The sequence below is a fragment of the Macaca fascicularis genome, chromosome X, assembly GCF_037993035.2.
Source record: "Macaca fascicularis isolate 582-1 chromosome X, T2T-MFA8v1.1".
In the NCBI taxonomy this organism is placed as follows: Eukaryota; Metazoa; Chordata; class Mammalia; order Primates; family Cercopithecidae; genus Macaca; species Macaca fascicularis.
In genome coordinates, this window is record NC_088395.1 from 49,098,707 (window position 1) to 49,118,224 (window position 19,518).

The window sequence follows — 19,518 nt, forward strand, 5'->3', positions numbered from 1 at the left end:
AGCTGGTGTACAGGAAATGGCCCATGGGAATCTTCTTCTTTCTGAGGCCTGGTTCAACCTCAAATACCAATGTTCTGACACTGGTTGTATGACCTAGACAGGGTAGGGTCTTGGCTTTCTCTTGAGGCCTCAGTTTCCCCATTTATAAAACAATCAAAATTGACCTCAGATCCACCCCTCCTAGTGCTGATGGTCCATGTTCCAAGACCAAAAGGCACAGAAGAGTGGGCCTAGCCAATGTTTCTGGGCCTCATCATGGTAACATGCACAGCTCTTGCCACTCCCCCATGGCCCATGTAGAAACAACCATGTGGCCTCCACTCTGCCCACAGAAACTAGCACCAGGACCCTGGTCAGGGTTAGAGGTTTCTGCTGAGTCAAAGCCACATGGAGAGAGGGAGCAAGGGAGAGATGCAGAGTCACATTTCCAGGAGGAGGTTATCTGAGCGTAACAGGGACAGGGTGGGCCACAGGATACCTCTGAGGCTCAGGTTCCCACCTCCCCTCCACCCAAGCCTTCACTGATGCTCATGAATCCCCAATAAGAGGAGGTGGGAGAGAACTGAGTGCAAGCAACGGATATTGGTTCACTCAGGGGAACCAATGGCAGGCAGGCAGCTACCTGGGGAGTAGGCAATTCTCAGAAGTCTCTAAAGCAAATGGTAGGACCCTATAGGAAGATAATCCAGGGGAACAGAAGGCAGAAACCCACTTGCCTCAAGAGGCCCAACAACAGAGGGCCATGTGCTCCTACTTGGAGGAGGTAAGGTCCAGAGATGTCAAGGAACACAGCCAGTTGACAACCAAGCTAAGAAGCTAAGGATCCTAGGATCATAAAAAGAATGTGTCGCCGGGCGCGGTGGCTCACGCCTGTAATCCCAGCACTTTGGGAGGCCGAGGCGGGCGGATCACAAGGTCAGGAGATCGAGACCACGGTGAAACCCCGTCTCTACTAAAAATACAAAAAATTAGCCGGGCGCGGTTGTGGGCGCCTGTAGTCCCAGCTACTCGGGAGGCTGAGGCAGGAGAATGGCGGAAGGCGGAGCTTGCAGTGAGCCGAGATCGCGCCACTGCACTCCAGCCTGGGCGACAGAGCGAGACTCCGTCTCAAAAAAAAAAAAAAGAATGTGTCCTGGCCAGGTGCGGTGGCTCACGCCTATAATCCCAAGGCGGGTGGATCACAAGGTCAGGAGCTCGAGACCAGCCTGACCAACATGGTGAAACGCCATCTCTACTAAAAAACACAAAAATTAACCAGGTGTGGTGGTGCACGCCTGTAATCCCAGCTACTCAGGAGGCTGAGGCAGAAGAATCGCTTGAACCCGGGAGGCAGAGGTTGCAGTGAGCCGAGATCACGCCACTGCACTCCAGCCTGGGCGACAGAGGGAGACTCCATCTCAAAAAAAAAAAAAAAAAAAAAAAAAGAATGTGGGTCCTTTGGACACCTCTAGGTTCCCAGGCCAGTTCTGGCTAATGGCCCTGAGCATGTCATTCCCCTTTCTATGCTTCAATCTTTTCACCTGTCTCATGGGATAATGATCCAAGTTTTGCAAGTGAGCCTGAAGCACCCAGCTGAATGTCTAGCACAAAGCAGGGGTCAAGGAAACAGTGCCCTCTATGTTTGCAACCCCCCACTCCAACTCCAACTCTCTGCTCCACGTTCCTTCCACTATTCAACACATGACAGGAAGTCAGCCTGTAGGGCTTCACACTACAGCCTAAGCTGACTGCCATCTGTCCCCATCCAGGCGAGGCTGGAAACTGGGGGGCGGGGGGGGGGCGGGGTGCCGGGCAGCAAAAAACCCAGGGACAAAGTCCCCTTCCCAGGCACATGTATTTATGCACTCTGCACCAAGGAAACCTCCAGATAAGGTCTAGAGACCAGGGGCCATGTACTTCGGGGGAGAGGCCACAGGACCTCTGAGGTTTTACAGAGAAAAGCCAAAGGCAGCCCAGTCAGGGGAAATGTGTAGCCATAGTCCCGATAAGGAAAGGCCTTCAACCTGCTGTGGTCAGCTCTTCCTGTAAGTAGAGGCCCCTTATACTGAAGGCCCCAGTGGGAGGAAGGGTCGGGAGTATTTGGGGAGAAGAGCTAGATACACAGATACACACACACACACACAAATACTGCTCTTGATACGAGTTACTACAACAAGCCAAGTAGCCCCAAGAGTCGGGGGTATTTGGGGAGAACAGCTAGATACATACACATACACACACACACACACACACACACACACACACACACACAGAGCTCTTGATATGAGTTACTACACAAGCCAGGTCCTTACTAGCCAGCCCCGAGGCTTACCCTCAATGACTGCCCAAGACTCAGATGCCTGCTGTACTCTCTGATCCTAACTCCACCAGCAACCCTGCTTACTCCACATCCAGCCTGAGGTCTGGACACAGGGCCTCGCACCTAACAGGCCCCCACCTATTCTTTCTTTGCCTTTCTTTTGTCCAAGATGCCCCGAAACCCAGCTCTTCCTCTGGGAAACATCCCAGGAAAAACATAAACTTGAGACAGAGGGGCAGGAGGGGTAAGTTTTTTCCCAGTCCAACAGAGCCCACTGCCTGAGCCTCGTCTGCTTGGCAGAATAGAGAGGAGACCACTCACTCCACCCTTTCAACAAACACATGTGACTCTGAGGCACCACTGAAAACGGCATCTGGGTTTTACAAATGCTACTGTTCCATGAGGGTCTACTATATGTGTCAGGCACTAAAGGGATTTACCAAAGCAACTTCATTAAATCGTTACAACATTAGGGTCTTTTAGCCCCATTTTATAGATGAGGAAACGGCCTCAGGAAAGAAGAGCTGCTTGCCTAAGGTCATACCAAGAATCAGGGGTGCAGCCAGGGATGGAGCCTGAAACACTCCAGCCCACCAGTAGATATGGGGGTTACCCACAGACAGAGAGAATAGCAGACCAAGAAGGAACTCAAAGAGGCATTGAGAATCAACACCATTTCACAGACGGTAAGACCAAGGCCAAGTGTCACAGCAGTTATGAGTCAGGGCCAGAACTAGAAGGTAGGTCTTCTGACTCCCAGCTCAAAGCTCCTATCAGAGGGCACTTTTCCTTGGTAGGTATCAGAGCACCAAAGGGAGGATCAGGGTCACATTACCAGCTTCCCCTTCACCCTAGCACAGGACCTCACAACTACTTGTGGGGTCACAGATTCAGAGCCAAAATGGCCTCAAAGATCCAGCTCAGACTGGATAACTGATGGTATTAAGGCATTATTAATTCTGTTAGGTGCAGTAATGGCATTTTGATTAAGTTAAAAAGAAAAGAGTAAGTCTGTATCTGTCAGAGAAACATACAGAAATATTTACGAATAAAATGATCCAATGTCGGGGTTTTGCTTTAAAAATACTCTTCTTTCAGGTGAGTGAGAAAGAGTGGGCGGGATAGTGATGAAACAAGGCTGGCCACGTGTTGACTATTTTGAAGCTGGATGATGGGTACATAAGGGTTCATCATTCTACTTTTATGTAAGTTGAAAAAAAAATTCTATGACATAAGAAATTTGTAAAGATCTAGTTTGGTAGCCCCCATATACACAGATTGAGGAACAGAGACCCGCAACACACCAGAGATGGGATCTGGGTATAAACCTAGGGGTCATACAGCCAGGGTGGCAGCAGTGTGCTATGGTTAAGAGCATGGGCCTCAGACTAATCTAATGCAGACACTGAATCCCAAGTCTACCACTTATTATTTTACTCCAGACAAGTCACCCACCATCTCGGAGCCACTTTTCTCATCTGACAAATGGAAGCAACAATAGTCCCTACACTCACCTAGCTCAGGGGGGAATCAAAGAGGTTTCCTGTAGCACCTGACAGACCAATGTGTCCCAAAGGATATTATTTTCTTTGTCACTCTTCTTGCTGTTATTATTCATATTAATCTTGCACCACTACAACGTCTCAAGACCCACGGCTAGAGGTCAGATACCAACTTGAGGCTGGAGCCTGGAGTCCCTAAAAGATTAGCTAGCTCTGCCTCAACCCTGTCTCAGGGGCTATTCCTGGTAACTGGGACACAGCTTAGGGGCAGCCCTAGGCCCTTAAGGACTAAGGCAGAGACTCACCTACAGCCCGGAAGAGACAGGCGCCATCCTCCTTCATCTGCTTGATGATGAAGCCCTTCTTGTCTCGTAGGGCCTTTTCAAACCAATGCTCCTGCTGGAGGGAAGAGGTGGGGGTCAGCAACAGGGAAAACCTATACTCCATCCCCAGGGCCCCGACCTCAAGCTCCCGAGAGGCCTAGGTCATTGACAGAGAGGACGCTGGCCAAGGTAAAGTTCTCAGCCCTGTGTGACCACTCCATGCATGTGAAGTAGGAGACTCTTTTAGGGAATCAGTTGCTGAGTGAAACTAAGACCTGCTTCCAAAAGGGTCCCAGGTGCCCTGAGAACAGTGGCCCCATCTGCCTTATGACTTTTGCTGACCTTGCAGGGCCTTGGCCAGGGAGCCACATTGCCCCAGGCAGCCAGAGACTCAGACCCAGCAAGTGCCTGGGTGGAGAATGTGGCTCTACCTTAAGGAATTTCATCTAGGAAAGGTGGTGAAGAGGGAGTAACTGGCAAGAGCCTAGATCCTGAACCTGACAAAGGGCTAGAGGATTCCAAGATATGCTGTAGGCTGGGCGCGGTGGCTCACACCTATAATCCCAGCACTCTGGGAGGCCAAGGTGGGTTGATCACCTGAGGTCAGGAGTTTGAGACCAGCCTGACCAACAAAGAGAAACCCCGTCTCTAATAAAAATACAAAATTGGCCGGGCGTGGTGGTGCATGCCTGTAATCCCAGCTACTTGGGAGGCTGAGGCGGAAGAATCACTTGAACCCAGGAGGCAAGAGGTTGCAGTGAGCCGGGATCACGCCATTGCACTCCAGCCTGGGCAACAAGAGTGAAACTCCATCTCAAAAAAAAAAAAAAAAAAAAAAAAGATATACTCTAGAAGGCAAAAGTGTGCAAACAATATTCTCATCTGTGACTGAACACATTTAACAGATAGATATCTACACACATATACATATGTATGTATACAAACACACATACACAAAATTGGGAAAGCTAGACAGCAAAATATTATCCCTAAGTCCTGGTGTTACCAGCGATTTCACTGCACTTTTCTTTTATAAAGGTACACTAAACCCAAAAAGCTTTGAAAATCAAAAGCCTTTAGCGAATTCATTTGGCATCATAACCTGACCAGAACTGACAAGAATCTATCCCACTTGGGGTGAATATTCAAATATTTCAATGCAGAAAACATACAGGTGTTTGATTATGAGGTGCTGCCTCAGACCCTGCTGGAGGTGTTACGTAATACAAAGTATACACACCAGGTGAGTTTCATAAATTCTGAATTTTTCCTAAATTCCAAAGCACATCTGGCACCGTGAAGGTTCAACTTAAATGAACCTGTACAAATGCATATTTTTGGATTAAAAAAAAAAATGACCACATAACCTCTTAAAACATAATTTTCATTTCAAAACAAAACCAACCAGCAGACCTTTCCTGGGCCCCTTACGCCCTCTGCTGGCTACCAGAAGCAGCCAGCCTGACCCAGCAACAGGGCTGCAAACTACAGGATCCCAAGCCTGCTCCTTGGGAACACAGGCCTGCCCAGGAATTTATAGGATCTGGGGTATCAGAGACCAGGACATAGGGGCCCACCTGTCCATAAGGCCATTTTTCCCCAGCTCAGGCAAGGGGTGGAACCCATCCCCTAGGAAAGCCAGAGGAGAAGCATCTCTGGCAAAGTTGTAAGCACAAGGTTTGGAAGGCAAGAGCTCTGGATTCCAACCCCAGCTTTGTCACAAACTTGCTGTCCGATATCAGTCTGTTTCCTATGGAATGCGGGATATGTTGATCTACCGGACAGAGCTGTCAAGAGGTTCAGAGGAGTTTCAGGACCTAAAGAAGCTTTGTAAATAACGTACCATATACTGGGGGAAGTTGTCGCCAGTCACAGAAGGGGAAGAGATCAGCACGGAGATTATGTACAACTGAGAGGCCCTCAGCAAATCCTAGGTGAGTAGCAGGACAGGAGGGGAGGAAGAGGTGACAAGGGAATACCCGGCCAGCCCCGTCATCAGGGCCCACACCCCAGGAAGATGTGGCTGGATTTCTAGAGATGACAAAGGCACCTGGAAGCCCTTAATGAGCTTCCATGCGCAGCACAAGGACTTCTGTTTGTGCACAACATTCCAGTGGTCCAGGTGGCCCTCCTTGCCCCCGAGCCTGTGGATTAACACACTCCAGCCAGTTATGGCCAAGTCCATCCTGGCCACACAGGGTCAGCCATCTCCCAGAGTCATGGGCCTGCCCCAGCCAGGGGTCTCCAGCAGGGATGGTGCAACCATAACTATAGTCCCAAACCTGACACAAGAATGGGTTCTTAAAAAAGAACACAGAAACTTCCTGCCTTTGGAGAGAGGGGGAAAAGAGAGGCGAAAAGGAGGTCAAACAGGAGAGGGGCTCCTACTTATCCATCTAAGAAAGATTTACCAGGTAGCTACTCAGTAAGATATCGGGCTGGGCAGTGAGGACAGTGAAATGAATCAGACTTAGTCTCCACTCCTGATAAGCTCACAAACTATTTAGCAGAGGGGCAGGGAAACAGGTAACCACCACAAGCTATGAACAAGGCTGTGAAAAAGGTAAACACCAGGTGTTGTAAAACAGAAAGAGGCTGGGCACGGTGGCTCTCGCCTGTAATCCCAGCACTTTGTGAGGCCGAGGCAGGTGGATCACTTGAGATGAAGAGTTCAAGACCAGCCTGCCCAACATGGTGAAACCCCGCTTCTACTAAAAAATACAAAAAAAATAGCGGGGCATGGTGGTGCACGCCTGTAATACCAGCTAATCAGGAGGCTGAGGGAGAAGAATCGCTTGAACCTGGGAGGCAGAGGTTGCAGTGAGCCGGGATCCCGCCACTGCACTCTAGCCTAGGCGACAGAGCGAGACTCTGCCTCTGCCTCAAAAAAAAAAAAAAAAAAAAGAAGAAGAAGAAGAAAAGAAACACAGGCTTTAGGTCAGGCGTGGTGGTTCACAACTGTAAACCCAGCACTTTGGGAGGCCAAGGTGGGCAGATCACCTGAAGCTGGGAGTTTGAGACCAGCCTGACCAACATGGAGAAACCCCGTCTCTACTAAAAAATACAAAATTAGCCGGGCGTGGTGGTGAATGCCTGCAATCCCAGCTACTCAGGAGGCTGAGGCAAGAGAATCGCTTGAACCCGGGAGGTGGAGGTTGCAGTGAGCTGAGATCATACCATTGCATTTCAGCCTGGGCAATAAGAGCAAAACTCCGTCTCAAAAAAAAAAAAAAAAAAGAAAAAAAAGAAACACAGTCATCAAGGCTAGCACCTGAGAGGAGGTGCCACCTGACCAAAGGATTAAAACACCAAGACCTCCAAAAACGCTTGCTAACTGGGTGAGAAATGAAGTTACTTCTGCCAAGAAGTACCAGGGATGCCTGGAGCCCAGCAATGAATTCAGTAGAGCTAAAGTTCTGGGTAGTACTAGGCAGGTAAGCAAGGAGGGCCAGGAAGAACGATGAACTCATATTAACTGAATACCTGCCCCATGCCAGATGCAAAGGGTGATGTCACCTCATTTAATTGTCCTGACCACAGCCCAGGTGGCAAGAAACATTACCCTCACTTTACAAAGGCAGAAAGGAGGCCAGACATGGTGGCTCACGCCTGTAATCCCAGCACTCTGGGAGGCCAAGGCGGGTGGATCACCTGAGGTTAGGAGTTCAAGACCAGCCTGGCCAACATGGCGAAGCCCAGTCTCTACTAAAAATACAAAAAATTGGCAGGGCGTGGTGGCGTGTGCCTGTAATCCCAGCTACTTGGGAGGCTGAGGTGGGAGAACTACTTGAACCCAGGAGGTGGAGGTTGCAGTGAGCCGAGATCGCACCATTGTACCCTAGCCAGCCTGGGTAACAGAGCAAGACTCTGTCTCAAAAAAACAAAAAACAAAAAAACAAAGGCAGAAAGAGAAAGGAGCTGGAGTTTGGATACCAGCAAAGCCTAGTATAGAGGCAACACGGAAGGCTCCCATGAGCCACAGCATAGAGGACATAGCTCTCAGCCCATCCATGGAATATCCTGGTTTGTCTCTAAACATGAAAGAGAACTGAATAGCCCCTTGCACTGCAGGGTGTGGGTCCTGGGGCAGTCAAACTGGCATCCAGGCTTGGATCTAGAGGCTGGACTGCTAGCCACCCACTGACTTTGGCATCAGCAGCCTGAAGAGTTTGGGCTCTGGCCCTACTCTTTCTCCCTTTGGGGAGAAAATGTTGCTCAGGAAGGGCTGGTAGTGGTGGGGGGTAGGGGATAGCTCAGCCATAGATAAGTTTAAGCTCCAACAATGCCCTGGTCTGAGGAGATCAAGTCCAGGCTCTGAACTGTGGGAAAGTCCCTCCATATCTTTGAGCCTCCACAAAAAGGCTGAGTAAAGCTCCGTAACACCAGAGGATCCCAGGAGATAAGGCAAGATTCTGTAACCTAGAAGTCTAAAGGCCCAAGTGAAGTTGGAGCAGCAGGCTGTGGAACCCAACTGACTTAGGTTCTAATCTAGCTCCACCAATTATTAGCTATGTGATGAACTGCTCTGAGCCAGTTTTCCAATCTGTGAATGGGGATACCAAGCCTCCCAATAATAGGGATGCTGGGCAGACTCAAATATTACAGGGCTTTGCCCAGTAAGAGACCACTTAATGAGTTCCCTTCCTTTCCCCAGGAAGGAAAAAAGCCTCTCTAGTAGGCTGATTAATAGCCACGCAAATATATCAAACCCTAACCCCCCTGGAACTTATAAATGTTACCTTATAATGAAAAAGGTAGAGCCGGACGTGGTGGCTCATGCCTGCAATCCCAGCACTTTGGGAGGCTAAGGCAGGCAGATCACTTTGAGCTCAAGAGTTCAAGACTAGCCTAGGCAACATGATGAAATCTCATCTCTACGAAAAATACAGGCCAGGCATGGTGATTCACGCCTGTAATCGCAGCACTTTGGGAGGCCGAGGCAGGTGGATTGCCTGAGGTCAGGAGTTCGAGACCAGCCTGGCCAACATGGTGAAACCCTATCTCCACTGAAAATACAAAAATTAGCCGGGCGTGGTAGCAGGCGCCTGTAATCCCAACTACTCAGGAGGCTGAGGCAAGAGAATTGCTGGAACCTGGGAGGCGAAGGTTGCAGTGAGCCAAGATCGCACCACTGTACTCCAGCCTGGACGACAGAGCGAGACTCCATCTCAAAAACAAACAAACACCAAACATTAGCCAGGCATGGTGGCTCACACCTGTGGTTCCAGCTACTCGGGAGGCTGAGGCTGGAGGATCACTTGAGTCCAGGAAGTGGAGGGTGCAGTGAGCCAAGATTACACCACTGCACTCCAGCCTGGGTGACAGAGGCCGGCCCTGTCTGAAAAGAAAAGAAAAGCCCGGGCACAGTGGCTCATGCCTGTAATCCCAGCACTTTGGGAGGCTGAGGCAGGTGCATCACCTGAGGTCAGGAGTTTGAAACCAGCCTGGCCAACATGGCGAAACCCCATCTCTACTAAAAATACAAAAATTAGCCGGGCGTGATGGTGGGTGCATGTAATCCCAGTTACTCGGGAGGGTGAAGCAGGAGAATAGCTTGAACCCAGGAGGCGGAGGTTGCAGAGAGCCGAGATTGTGCCTGGGTGACAAAGCGAGACTCTGTCTCAAAAAAAAAAGAGAAAATAAAAAGTGTTTGCAGATGTAATTAACTTACATTATTAAATCTGGAGATAGGGGGTTTATCTTGGAGTATCAGGTAGGACCTAAATGCAATCACAAGTGTCCTTATGAAAGAGAGACAGAGGGAAATTCAATACAGACAGAAAAGGAAACCAAATTTACAGAGAAGGCGATGATGAAGATGGAAGCAGAGATTAGAATGACACAACCATAAACCAAGCAATGTTGGCAGCCACGAGAGGCTAGAAAAGGTCTAAATTCTCCTTGAGAGCTTCCAGAAGGAGTGTGGCCCTGCCAACACTTTGATTTGGAAGCAGTGAAACTGATTTTGGTCTTCTGGCCTCCAGAATTGTGAGAGAATAAACCTCTGTTTTTTGTTTTGTTTTTCTTGAGACGGAGTCTCTCTCTGTCGCCCAGGCTGGAGTGCAGTGGTGCAATCTCAACTTACTGAAACCTCCACCTCATTGCAACCTCCAATCCATCTCCTGGGTTCAAGCAATTCTCTGCCTCAGCCTCCTGAATAGCTGGGATTACAGGCACCCGCCACCACACCCAGCTAATTTTTCTGTTTTTAGTAGAGATGCGGTTTCACCATCTTGGCCAAGCTGGTCTTGAACTCCTGACCTCATGATCCACCCGCCTCAGCCTCTCAAAGTGCTGGGATTACAGGGGTGGGCCACCGCACCCAGCCAACTTCTGTTGTTTTAAACCACCTAGTCTGTGGTAACATTTGTCACAACAGCCACAGGAAACTAACACACCCCTCTTGGTAGCACTCCTTGGTGTCTGTTCCCTAGTGCCTCAAGGATGTGAGACAACATGGCATGGATCCCACTCTGCAGGGTCCACCTGCCTACCATCCTCCAGAATAGGAGGTCAGAATTAAGGCAGCAGGGGCCTAGAATCTCCCTTCTCAGCATGGGAAACTACTGACCCTGCCTATGGATGGATGAGCTGCCACTGAAGCAGGAAGGGGGCAAAAGATGGCAGCAGCAGTGGCAGTTCATGGACAGATGTCTTCCCTGAGCCCATGGCCAAGAGGTGTTTAGCATTCTGGGACTCACAGCTCTGTCCCAGCAGCCCTGGTGCCAAGACCACCCCCTCCAGCAAAGCACCCAGGAACACTAGCCTGGCTCCATGGACAAAACAGGTGAGCTGGGCACGGTGGCTCACACCTGTAATCCCAGCACTTTGGGAGGCCGAGGTGGGTGGATCACGAAGTCAGGAGATCGAGACCACCCTGGCTAACACGGTGAAACCCCGTCTCTACTAAAAATACAAAATTATTAGCCAGGCGTGGTGGTGGGCTCCTGTAGTTCCAGCTACTCGGGAGGCTGAGGCAGGAGAATGGCGTGAACCCGGGAGGTGGAGGTTGCAGCGAGCTGGGATGGCGCCACTACACTCCAGCCTGGGGGACAGAGTGAGACTCCGTCTCAAACAAAACAAACAAACAAAAAACAAAAAAAACCACAGGCAACCCATCCAACGAGAAACATAGACACAATACTCTCTAAGGACCAACACAAGCCCTCCAGGGCAGAAGGGGAGAAGCCCAAGGCAACAACATTTGGCTAGGCCACTGAGGGCAGGGGGATTAAAAACCTCCAAGATCGCCCGGGTGCGGTCGCTCACACCTGTAATCCCAGCACTTTGGGAGGCCAAGGCAGGCGGATCACCTGAGGTCAGGAGTTCAGGAGATCAGCTTTGCCAACATGGTAAAACCCCATATCTACTAAATATACAAAAATTACCCAGGCACGGTGGCGGATGCCTGTAGTCCCAGCTACTCGGGAGGCTGAGGCAGGAGAATCACTTGAACCCAGGAGCCGGAGGTTGCAGTGAGCTGACATTGCGCCACTGCACTCCAGCCTGGGCAGCAGAGCGAGACTCCACCTCAAAAACAAAAACAAAAACAACCCAAGATCCTGTTATTCAGTAATAGAAAGGAATGAAGTACTGATACATGCTACAACATGGATAAGCCTTTAACATATTATGCTAAGTGAAAAAAGCCACATAACAAATAACTGCATATTCTATTATTCCATTTACATGAAACATCCAAAATAGACAAATTAAGCCAGAAAGTAGATTAGTAGTTGCCAGAGGCTGGAAGGGGATGAGGAAATTGGGGGATCATGGCTAAAGAATGCTGGATTTGGCCGGGTGCGGTGGCTCAAGCCTGTAATCCCAGCACTTTGGGAGGCCGAGACGGGCGGATCACGAGGTCAGGAGTTCGAGACCATCCTGGCTAACACGGTGAAACCCCGTCTCTACTAAAAAATACAAAAAACTAGCCGGGCGAGGTGGCGGGCGCCTGTAGTCCCGGCTACTCGGGAGGCTGAGGCAGGAGAATGGCGTAAAAACCCGGGAGGCAGAGCTTGCAGCGAGCTGAGATCCGGCCACTGCACTCCAGCCTGGGCGACACAGCGAGACTCCGTCTCAAAAAAAAAAAAAAAAAAAAAAAAAAAAAAAAAAAAAAAGGAGTGCTGGATTTCTCTTTAAGGTGATGAAAATGTTCTAAAATTGACTGTAGTGATGTGATGGACGCACCGATCTGTGAATATACTAAAAGCCACTGAACTGTACACTTCAAATAGGTGAATAGCATGGTACATGAATTACATCTCATTAAAGTTGTTAAAAGAAACACACCCAAGGGCTCAGCACCAGCCAAGAAGGATGCTGAACACTGCTTGAAATGTCCTACCACAACCCCCAAAGGCCAAGGGGTCCCACTTAAAACTTTCATGAAGGGTGAGGGGAGTGGCAACAGGGAAGAGACTATAACTTGCTTCAGAGCAATGAGTCCAACCTCCCTCCTCACCACTACCCATTTCATGGAGGGAGAAACCAAGAACCAGAAAAGGGAACTGGCTGAAGACCACACAAAAGCTTACTGCAGAAACAGGACTGAAATCCACATTGCCTGGGAAAAGACCCCTTCCTGCTTTCCCACCAGCTAGCTACCCAATTCCAGTTGGGGTAAGAAGAACCCAAGAAATCAGCAGGTTCCTAGATGCCAAATGAAGGGCTTTTGCTACCAAAGATAGGTTACTAGGAGTGGACAAAGGCTCCTAGGAAGAACGAAGATGAACCTGGGGCAAACTGCCCATTCTGGGCAAGAGGAAGAACCAGTCAAGGTCCAAGGTGAGCAAGATCAGACACACCTGGGCACGGACAAACTTTTGCAAAAAGGGCAGCTGAGGGGGGAAGTAGTTTACCTAAAGCTATAAAGCAGGTAAGGAGGAGGTGCTGAAGTCTGGAAGGTGATGAGAGAATTGAGGGATGATGGCTCAAAGCTTGCCTTGCTCCAAAGCCCCAACTCCACACACAACTCTACCTCCACACCACTATCCAACAGGCCTCCTGACAGGAAATCCCACTAAGCTTGTTCATTACAACAGGGCTGCCCACAAAAAAAGGCTGTTCATCCACCGTGAGCCTCACACAAAACAGGCTGCTTGTCCTGCCCACCAAGCTTGGATGGCTGAGAGGGAGCCAGGATGAGAGGGAAGAAACCCAGTTCCTCCTCAAAAGACATCCACCATTCTTTGCCACCTCCAGGTCCAGAGAGCTTTGGACTGAGTTCCCTAAAATCCCAAACAACACCTGACCAGCATCTTGCCTAGCCAGTGAGGAAACTGAGGCCCAGAGCGCATAGGTAGAACCTACCCTGCTTCATCCAGCAAAGCCCTGAAAGACCCAGAGTTGGAACCCAGGCATCAACTATGGTGCCACGCTCAGCTTTTTCCACCACCTCAGTTCACATGCCTCTTCTCAAAAGAGTTCTGTAGGGTCTCCAAACTCAGGATGCTTACAGGCCAACCTTTTCATAGAGCAGACTCTCAGCAAGACAGCCATGCCTGGGAACCCCTGACATCACCACCCACCCAGCACCTGGACCCCACGGTGCCAAAGACTCCTAAAGGAAGTAGGGATACAAGAGAATCAGGACAAAGAGGAAGCCCAAGTAGTCAGAACCCCAGAATCGCCATCCAGACTCCCTCTTAACGAAGCCTCTCTTCCCAAGGGATCCAACTGACCTCCAGGCTACAAACACCCCTAGTGATAGTTTAGGACCAAGACTGGGGTGGCAGGAGGAATCTTCCCTCTTCTCATCCCCAAAAGTTCTCAAGTTGGACCACGTGAGGCAGGGAAAAGAGGATCACCTTATTTGTCCCAAAAAGTGTGGGGACAGAAAGCCTCTCCTGTCATTGGGAAGGGCAGGTTTCATGAACCCACAGAACTTGATTTTCATATTCTGTTTTTTAATTAATAAAGATGAGGTCAGCTGGGCGCGGTGGCTCACACCTGTAATCCCAGCACTTTGGGAGGCCGAGGCGGGCAGATCACGAAGTCAGGAGATCGAGACCATCCTGGTGAACACGGTGAAACCACATCTCTACTAAAAATACAAAAAAATTAGCTGGGCGTGGTGGCGGGCGCCTGTAGTCCCAGCTTCTAGGGAGGCTGAAGCAGGAGAATGGCGTGAACCTGGGAGGCGGCGGAGCTTGCAGTGAGCGGAGATCGCGCCACTGCACTCCAGCCTAGGCGACAGAGCGAGACTCCGTCTCAAAAAAAAAAAAAAAAAAAAGATGACGTCTCACTATGTTGCCAAACAGGTCTTGAACTCCAGGGCTCAAGTGATCCTCCCGCCTCAGCCTCCCAAGTAGCTGGGACTACAGGTATGGACCACTATGCCCGGCTTACTCCCATGTTCTTATGGGGACAAGTATAAGAGAGGGACTGCAAGGGGCACACTGCAAGGTGTTTTTGAGTTACCATGGCAGCACAGGATGTTCTTTCTCTCTGTCGATGGAACCAGGGATGTATGGCTCCCTGTTTCTAGAGAAGGAAAGAAACTACCCAACCACAGAGAGAAGAAATAACTGGTCCTGACCCTTGAGTACAGATGGCTTATCATGCCAGAATTAATGATGGGAGGAAGGGAACAAGAACAGGGAGCTCAAGACAAGGCTTGGGGCCCCTGTGAAGTACAGAAAGATTTACCTGAGCCAAGGGGAAAAGGAATGTGGGAGGAGAATTTCCCCAGAGTGGCGATGTCCCAAACCCCTTTCCTGTCCCTGGGAAGAAAAAAGCTTGTCAAAAGCAGTTCAAAACTTATTATATGATCTAGAGGTGAGAAGCAAGCATAGCTAGGTCAGGGAGAAACTCTGAATCGCTCCTGGTTTCAGAAGGGAGGCTCCAGACTCCATGTCCCCAGGACCTGACAATCTTCTCATAGAAAGGAAGAGGATCTTCTTGGCCCTGGCCACGAGGGAGCTCAGGATAAGGGGTTCATATGACCCTGAAGAGCATCCAGGTCCTTCTGTCCAATGGGAGAGGATGACCTCACGTTCCTCTCCCGGTACAGAAAGGAATCCCTGGTGTGGTAGGGGGAGAGCCTCATGCCCAAGTGGGAGCCAGGCCCCAGTCCCTAAGGCAAACGATATCTTGTCCCAGAGAGGAAGCTCGGGCCCAGACTCTTTTCCTCAGAATCCTACTCTACTCATGTCCCCGAAAGGAATTGGGAATCTGAGGCCCAAGTCCCCGAGGCAGGAAATCTTACATCCCTAAATGACCCCTATGACTAGGGTGTATGTATGTTGTCTGAGGTGAGGTGACAGTACCCTAAGGACAGGTTCAGAAATCAGGTCCTAAGGTGGGGAACAGGCCTTCGCACACCTGAGGTAGGATTCAAACCCTTGGAGGTAGACTCAGGACCCTGTTCCACAGGGATCCTTTATCCATGCCCCAAGGGAAGGGTCTCAGGGCTCAGGCGTCGGGGGAGGAGTCCTCCTGTTTCTCAGGGGTACACCTTAAGATCCTTGAGGAGGAAGCTCAGACCTTACCTCTAGACACACAAGTCACCAGGGTATGTATGAGTCTCCCATCCCTGAAGGAAAGCTCAAGTGTCCTTGGCAGAGTGGGTCTCAGGCCCTTAAATGTAGGCAGAGATCTGTAGGGAGGCCCCAGACATGATCTCTGGGATCCCATGTTGCCCATGTCCCCTGAGGAGTCGTCTCAGGCTCAAGTTCCCAAGGCAAGGGTCATATGTCCCTGACAAGAAGCTTAGGCCCAAAGAGGGGAGGGCCTCAAACCCCTGTTACAAAAGGGAAAATGAGATACTGTATCAAGGTATGTTTCAGTCCCTTATAATTGGGGTAAAAAGGTCACATATGCTTGTGGGGTAGGGAGTCTCGGACCCCCAAAACCACTCAGACACTAGTCTTGAGAAGAAGAATCTCCTAAGGCTTCACCTTGTCTGAGACCTTTGCAGCAGAACACCACGCCCCCAAAGAGGCCTCAGACTCGGTCTCTAAAAACCTCAGTCCATAAGCAGGTGGATCTTAGGCCCTAGGATCCAACGCTGTGAGTCTTCATTTTCCTGAAGAAAGGTTCAGGCCCCTGGTGGGGGTGCTGAGGGCCCATCTCTTCTTACAAGAAGCTTAAGATCCTGAAGAGAGTCAGGGCCTTGTCTCCGAAGAGGTAGGTCTCAGCCACTGATAGGAAATGCAGACCTTTGTCACTCAGAAAGCGGATGAGTCTCTTGTACTCAAGTAAAGCTGCTGGTCCTTGGGTGTTGGTTTCGGTCCCTGTCCCCAAGGGCAAGGGAATCATATCTCCCTGCGAAAAGTCTTACATCCCTGGAAAAAGCTTAGAAGATCCCTGTCCTTAAAGGGTGTGTGTGTGTGTGTGTGTGTGTGTGTGTCAGGACCTTGATTCTACAATAAGGACTCTCAGGCCCCTGAAGACAGACTTAGGACCCTTGAGGTCTCAGGTCTGGCTATTCAGTGGTCCTGTGCCGTGTTACCTAGCGAAGCAGGAGAGGACTGTCCTACATGCAGAGTGTCTTAGACTCTTGAAAGGGCTTAGGCTCCTTGGGGATGTTCAGACCCGATCTCTGAGGTCTCCACCTTATTTGACTTTCCTGGAGGAGGAATCTCAAACTTCTATCCCAAAGGAAAAGAGCTCTTAAGCCACTGAACACAGACCTAGGTCTTTTGGAAGACCTGAGACTCCTGCTCAAGAGGGGCGCGATCCTACCTGTGTCTCTTGGAGAATTCCCACCTATTGGCCCTACAAGATGAGGTCCCAAGGACTGAAATGACGATTACAGACCCTAAAAGAGGCCTCGGATCCCATCTTTAAGTCTGCCACCTTATCGTAGGCCTCTAGCCCCAAATCCCTGGAGGGGAGGAAAGAAGGCATCTCACACCCCTACCACCAGAGAAGACTATCAGGCCCAGTGAAAACGCCTAAATCCCTTGGGGCGATCTCAAACAGCCTTCCTTGAGGCTCTTCACAGTCTGGGGGTCCCATCTGCCGTAGCCGCCCACCCCTCATCCCGCAGCTCTTACCTGCTCGACAGTGGCAGGGTCCATAGCCTCGATGCGTGCTGCAGCCGCCTCATACTCGTCCTCACTGTTGTAGCCTGCGCCGACCTCCTCACGCTCGGGACTGCCCCCGCCAACCGCGCCAACCCCGGGAGCTTGACGTCGCCGCTTGCTGTGCCCAGGCCCGGAGCAGCAGCCGCCCACGCCTACGGCACCACCCACACCCACCACCACGCCCGCGGCACCCACACCCGCCGCCGCTGCGCCCAGCGCGTCGCCGGGACCGCCGCCGGGACCACCTGGGCCCCCGCAAGGAGGTGGAGAAGCCTGTTGTGGCCGGGGACCCGCCACTGCACCAGGCGGCACGGCCAGCGCCCAGCGATGAAGTGCGCCCGGCGGTCCTGGTAGCGGGCCTTGAGGCGGTGGCGAAGCTCGCGGACGGGCCCCCACGACGCCGGAGTCACGGTCGCGATCGCCGCCGCCCACGCCCGTGCCGCCGCCGCCCACGCCCACACCCCCGCCGCGCCGCGGCGCCGGGGGCAGCGGCCCGGGCGGCGGCGGCTCGTTGGCGGGGTCGGCGTCGGGAGGCGGCGGCTTCTTTTTGGGGAGTATAGTCATGGCTGCACCGCCGAGTACCCCCCAACAAACCCGGCGCGAGGCACGCCGGGAGAGAACCCGGATGAGGGGGGGCTAGTGTAGTGCGCTAAGCACGACGGGAACGGCGAAACCCGGATAAAGGGATCGCGGCACCGGTTCGAGAACCCTCGGCGGCGGCGGCGGCGGCGGCGCGCGGGTCACGCCGGGAGGAGAACCCGGATGTAAAGTCCAAGATGAAGGCAGTGCGGCGAGTTTGTCGGAACCTTCTCTCCAAGTCCAGCAAATTTATTGCTACGCTTGTTCCGGCCTTCTGCTTCAAAGGAAACAGAACCAAAACAAGCACCTCTTCGCTCCGCCCCCTCGCAGGTTCTTGCACTACCGGGTGGGGCCCCGGGGCGCTGCGCACGCGCGCCAGGGCACAGCCCCGCCCCTTGCTCGGAAGTACGTGGGCAAAATCGCCGCCGCAGCCACAACAATTGCGAACACCAACCAATTGAGCAGCTGCGTGGGTCCTCGACGACGCCCACGGGCCAATCACAGGCGAGTGCTCGCCCTCCGGTGCCCTCCGTCTCAAATTTCAGTCAAAGTCGACACCCTGGTTCCCAGCCTTTCTCCCCGTCGGTCCCGTCTTGCTCTTCACTTTTCTCCCCGAAGCTCTGACTCGCAGTCGTCGGTACTGCGGACGGACAGCGTGGCCTGTCCCACGTACGACAGGAAAAACACCTCCCCTCCAGGCTTCCAACTTGAACGCTGTCAGCCGGAATGACTGGAAAACATCAACACTCCCAGAGCATAGCATTCCCCTGTAGCGTCACTTCCGGTCCCACCCACCTACAAATATCCTTCCGGGGGAGGCGGACACCGCTTCACCCCGGCAACAGCCTGAGTTCTGCGGTGATTGGCTAAAAGACGCCGTCACTCGCGTCATACCGACCAACCTTGGGACAGACAAGCACCGTGGGGACAGTGGTTGTTTGGGAAACAGACACGCCTTCTCTGGCACCACAGCACTCTCGCCCTCGGGTTGACCTCCCCGGCCCTATGGCTAGTGCGCAGGCGCGGCCCAGCCTTTTTTTTTTTTTTTTTTTTTTTTTTTTTTTCCCCCCCCCTCTAATCGAGACGGGGGTCTCACTCTGTCGCCCAGGCTGGAATGCGGTGGCGCGATCATAGCTCACTGCAAACTCCAACTCCAAGGTTCAAGCGATCCTCCCGCCTCAGTCTCCCGAATAGCTGGAACCGCAAGCGCGCACCACTACGCCCGGCTAATTTTTTTTTCACTTTTTTGTAGGGACAAAGTCTCGCTATGTTGCCCAGGCTGATCTCCACCTCCTGGGCTCAAGCGATCCTCCCGCCTCGGCTTCGCAGAGTGCTGGGATTACAGGCGTGAGTCACCGCGCCTGGCCAAGCCCAGCCTTTTTCTAAAACTGAGTTTGCTTGGGTCGATCGAGGTTTATGAATCAGCTCTGTCACCAGTCAGCGTCTCGAAATGGGGTTGGCAGAATCCCTGCTATTGAGTAGCTGGAGAGCTACACGCTAATTCTAGCTCTGCGCTTCCTGTCTGATTGATCTTTGTCAGTCATTTAACTCCCACCCCGTCCTCAATTTTTGTTATTGTTGTTTACTTTTTTATAGAACGCTTCACGTATTTGCGTGTCATCCTTTCGCATAGTGCCATGCTAATCTTCTCTGTATCGTTCTAAGTTTAGTATATGTGGTGCGAAGTGAGCACCCATCCTCAATTTCTATTCTATAAATTGGCAATGATAATTCCAATCTGAGGATCAGAGATTAATGCTTCTGAAGGGCCTGGTGTTGTGCCC

General features: G+C 51.4%; 1 protein-coding gene and 1 non-coding gene across 23 annotated transcripts in view; both read right to left on the minus strand.

Moving 5' to 3' along the window:
• OTUD5 (OTU deubiquitinase 5) overlaps positions 1-18,508 on the minus strand; it is a 36,734-nt gene extending 18,226 nt beyond the window's left edge. For 6 of the 22 annotated variants that reach the window (XM_074030038.1, XM_074030037.1, XM_074030036.1 and 3 more), the window contains exons 1-2: positions 17,126-18,508; positions 4,107-4,197 (exon numbers count right to left, since the gene is read on the minus strand). In XM_074030038.1, coding sequence (XP_073886139.1) covers positions 4,107-4,197; positions 17,126-17,719 — 685 coding nt within the window. In that variant the 5' untranslated portion in view covers positions 17,720-18,508. Of the gene's footprint in view, positions 1-4,106; positions 4,201-17,125 lie in introns of all 22 variants that reach the window. The other 16 variants (XM_074030046.1, XM_074030044.1, XM_074030042.1 and 13 more) reach the window with 4 other exon arrangements.
• Positions 18,509-19,320: 812 nt separating this feature from the next.
• Positions 19,321-19,427, minus strand: LOC123571437 (U6 spliceosomal RNA). The gene has a single exon (XR_006695601.1). It is a non-coding gene; the product is annotated as a U6 spliceosomal RNA (small nuclear RNA).
• Positions 19,428-19,518: the final 91 nt, after the last annotated feature.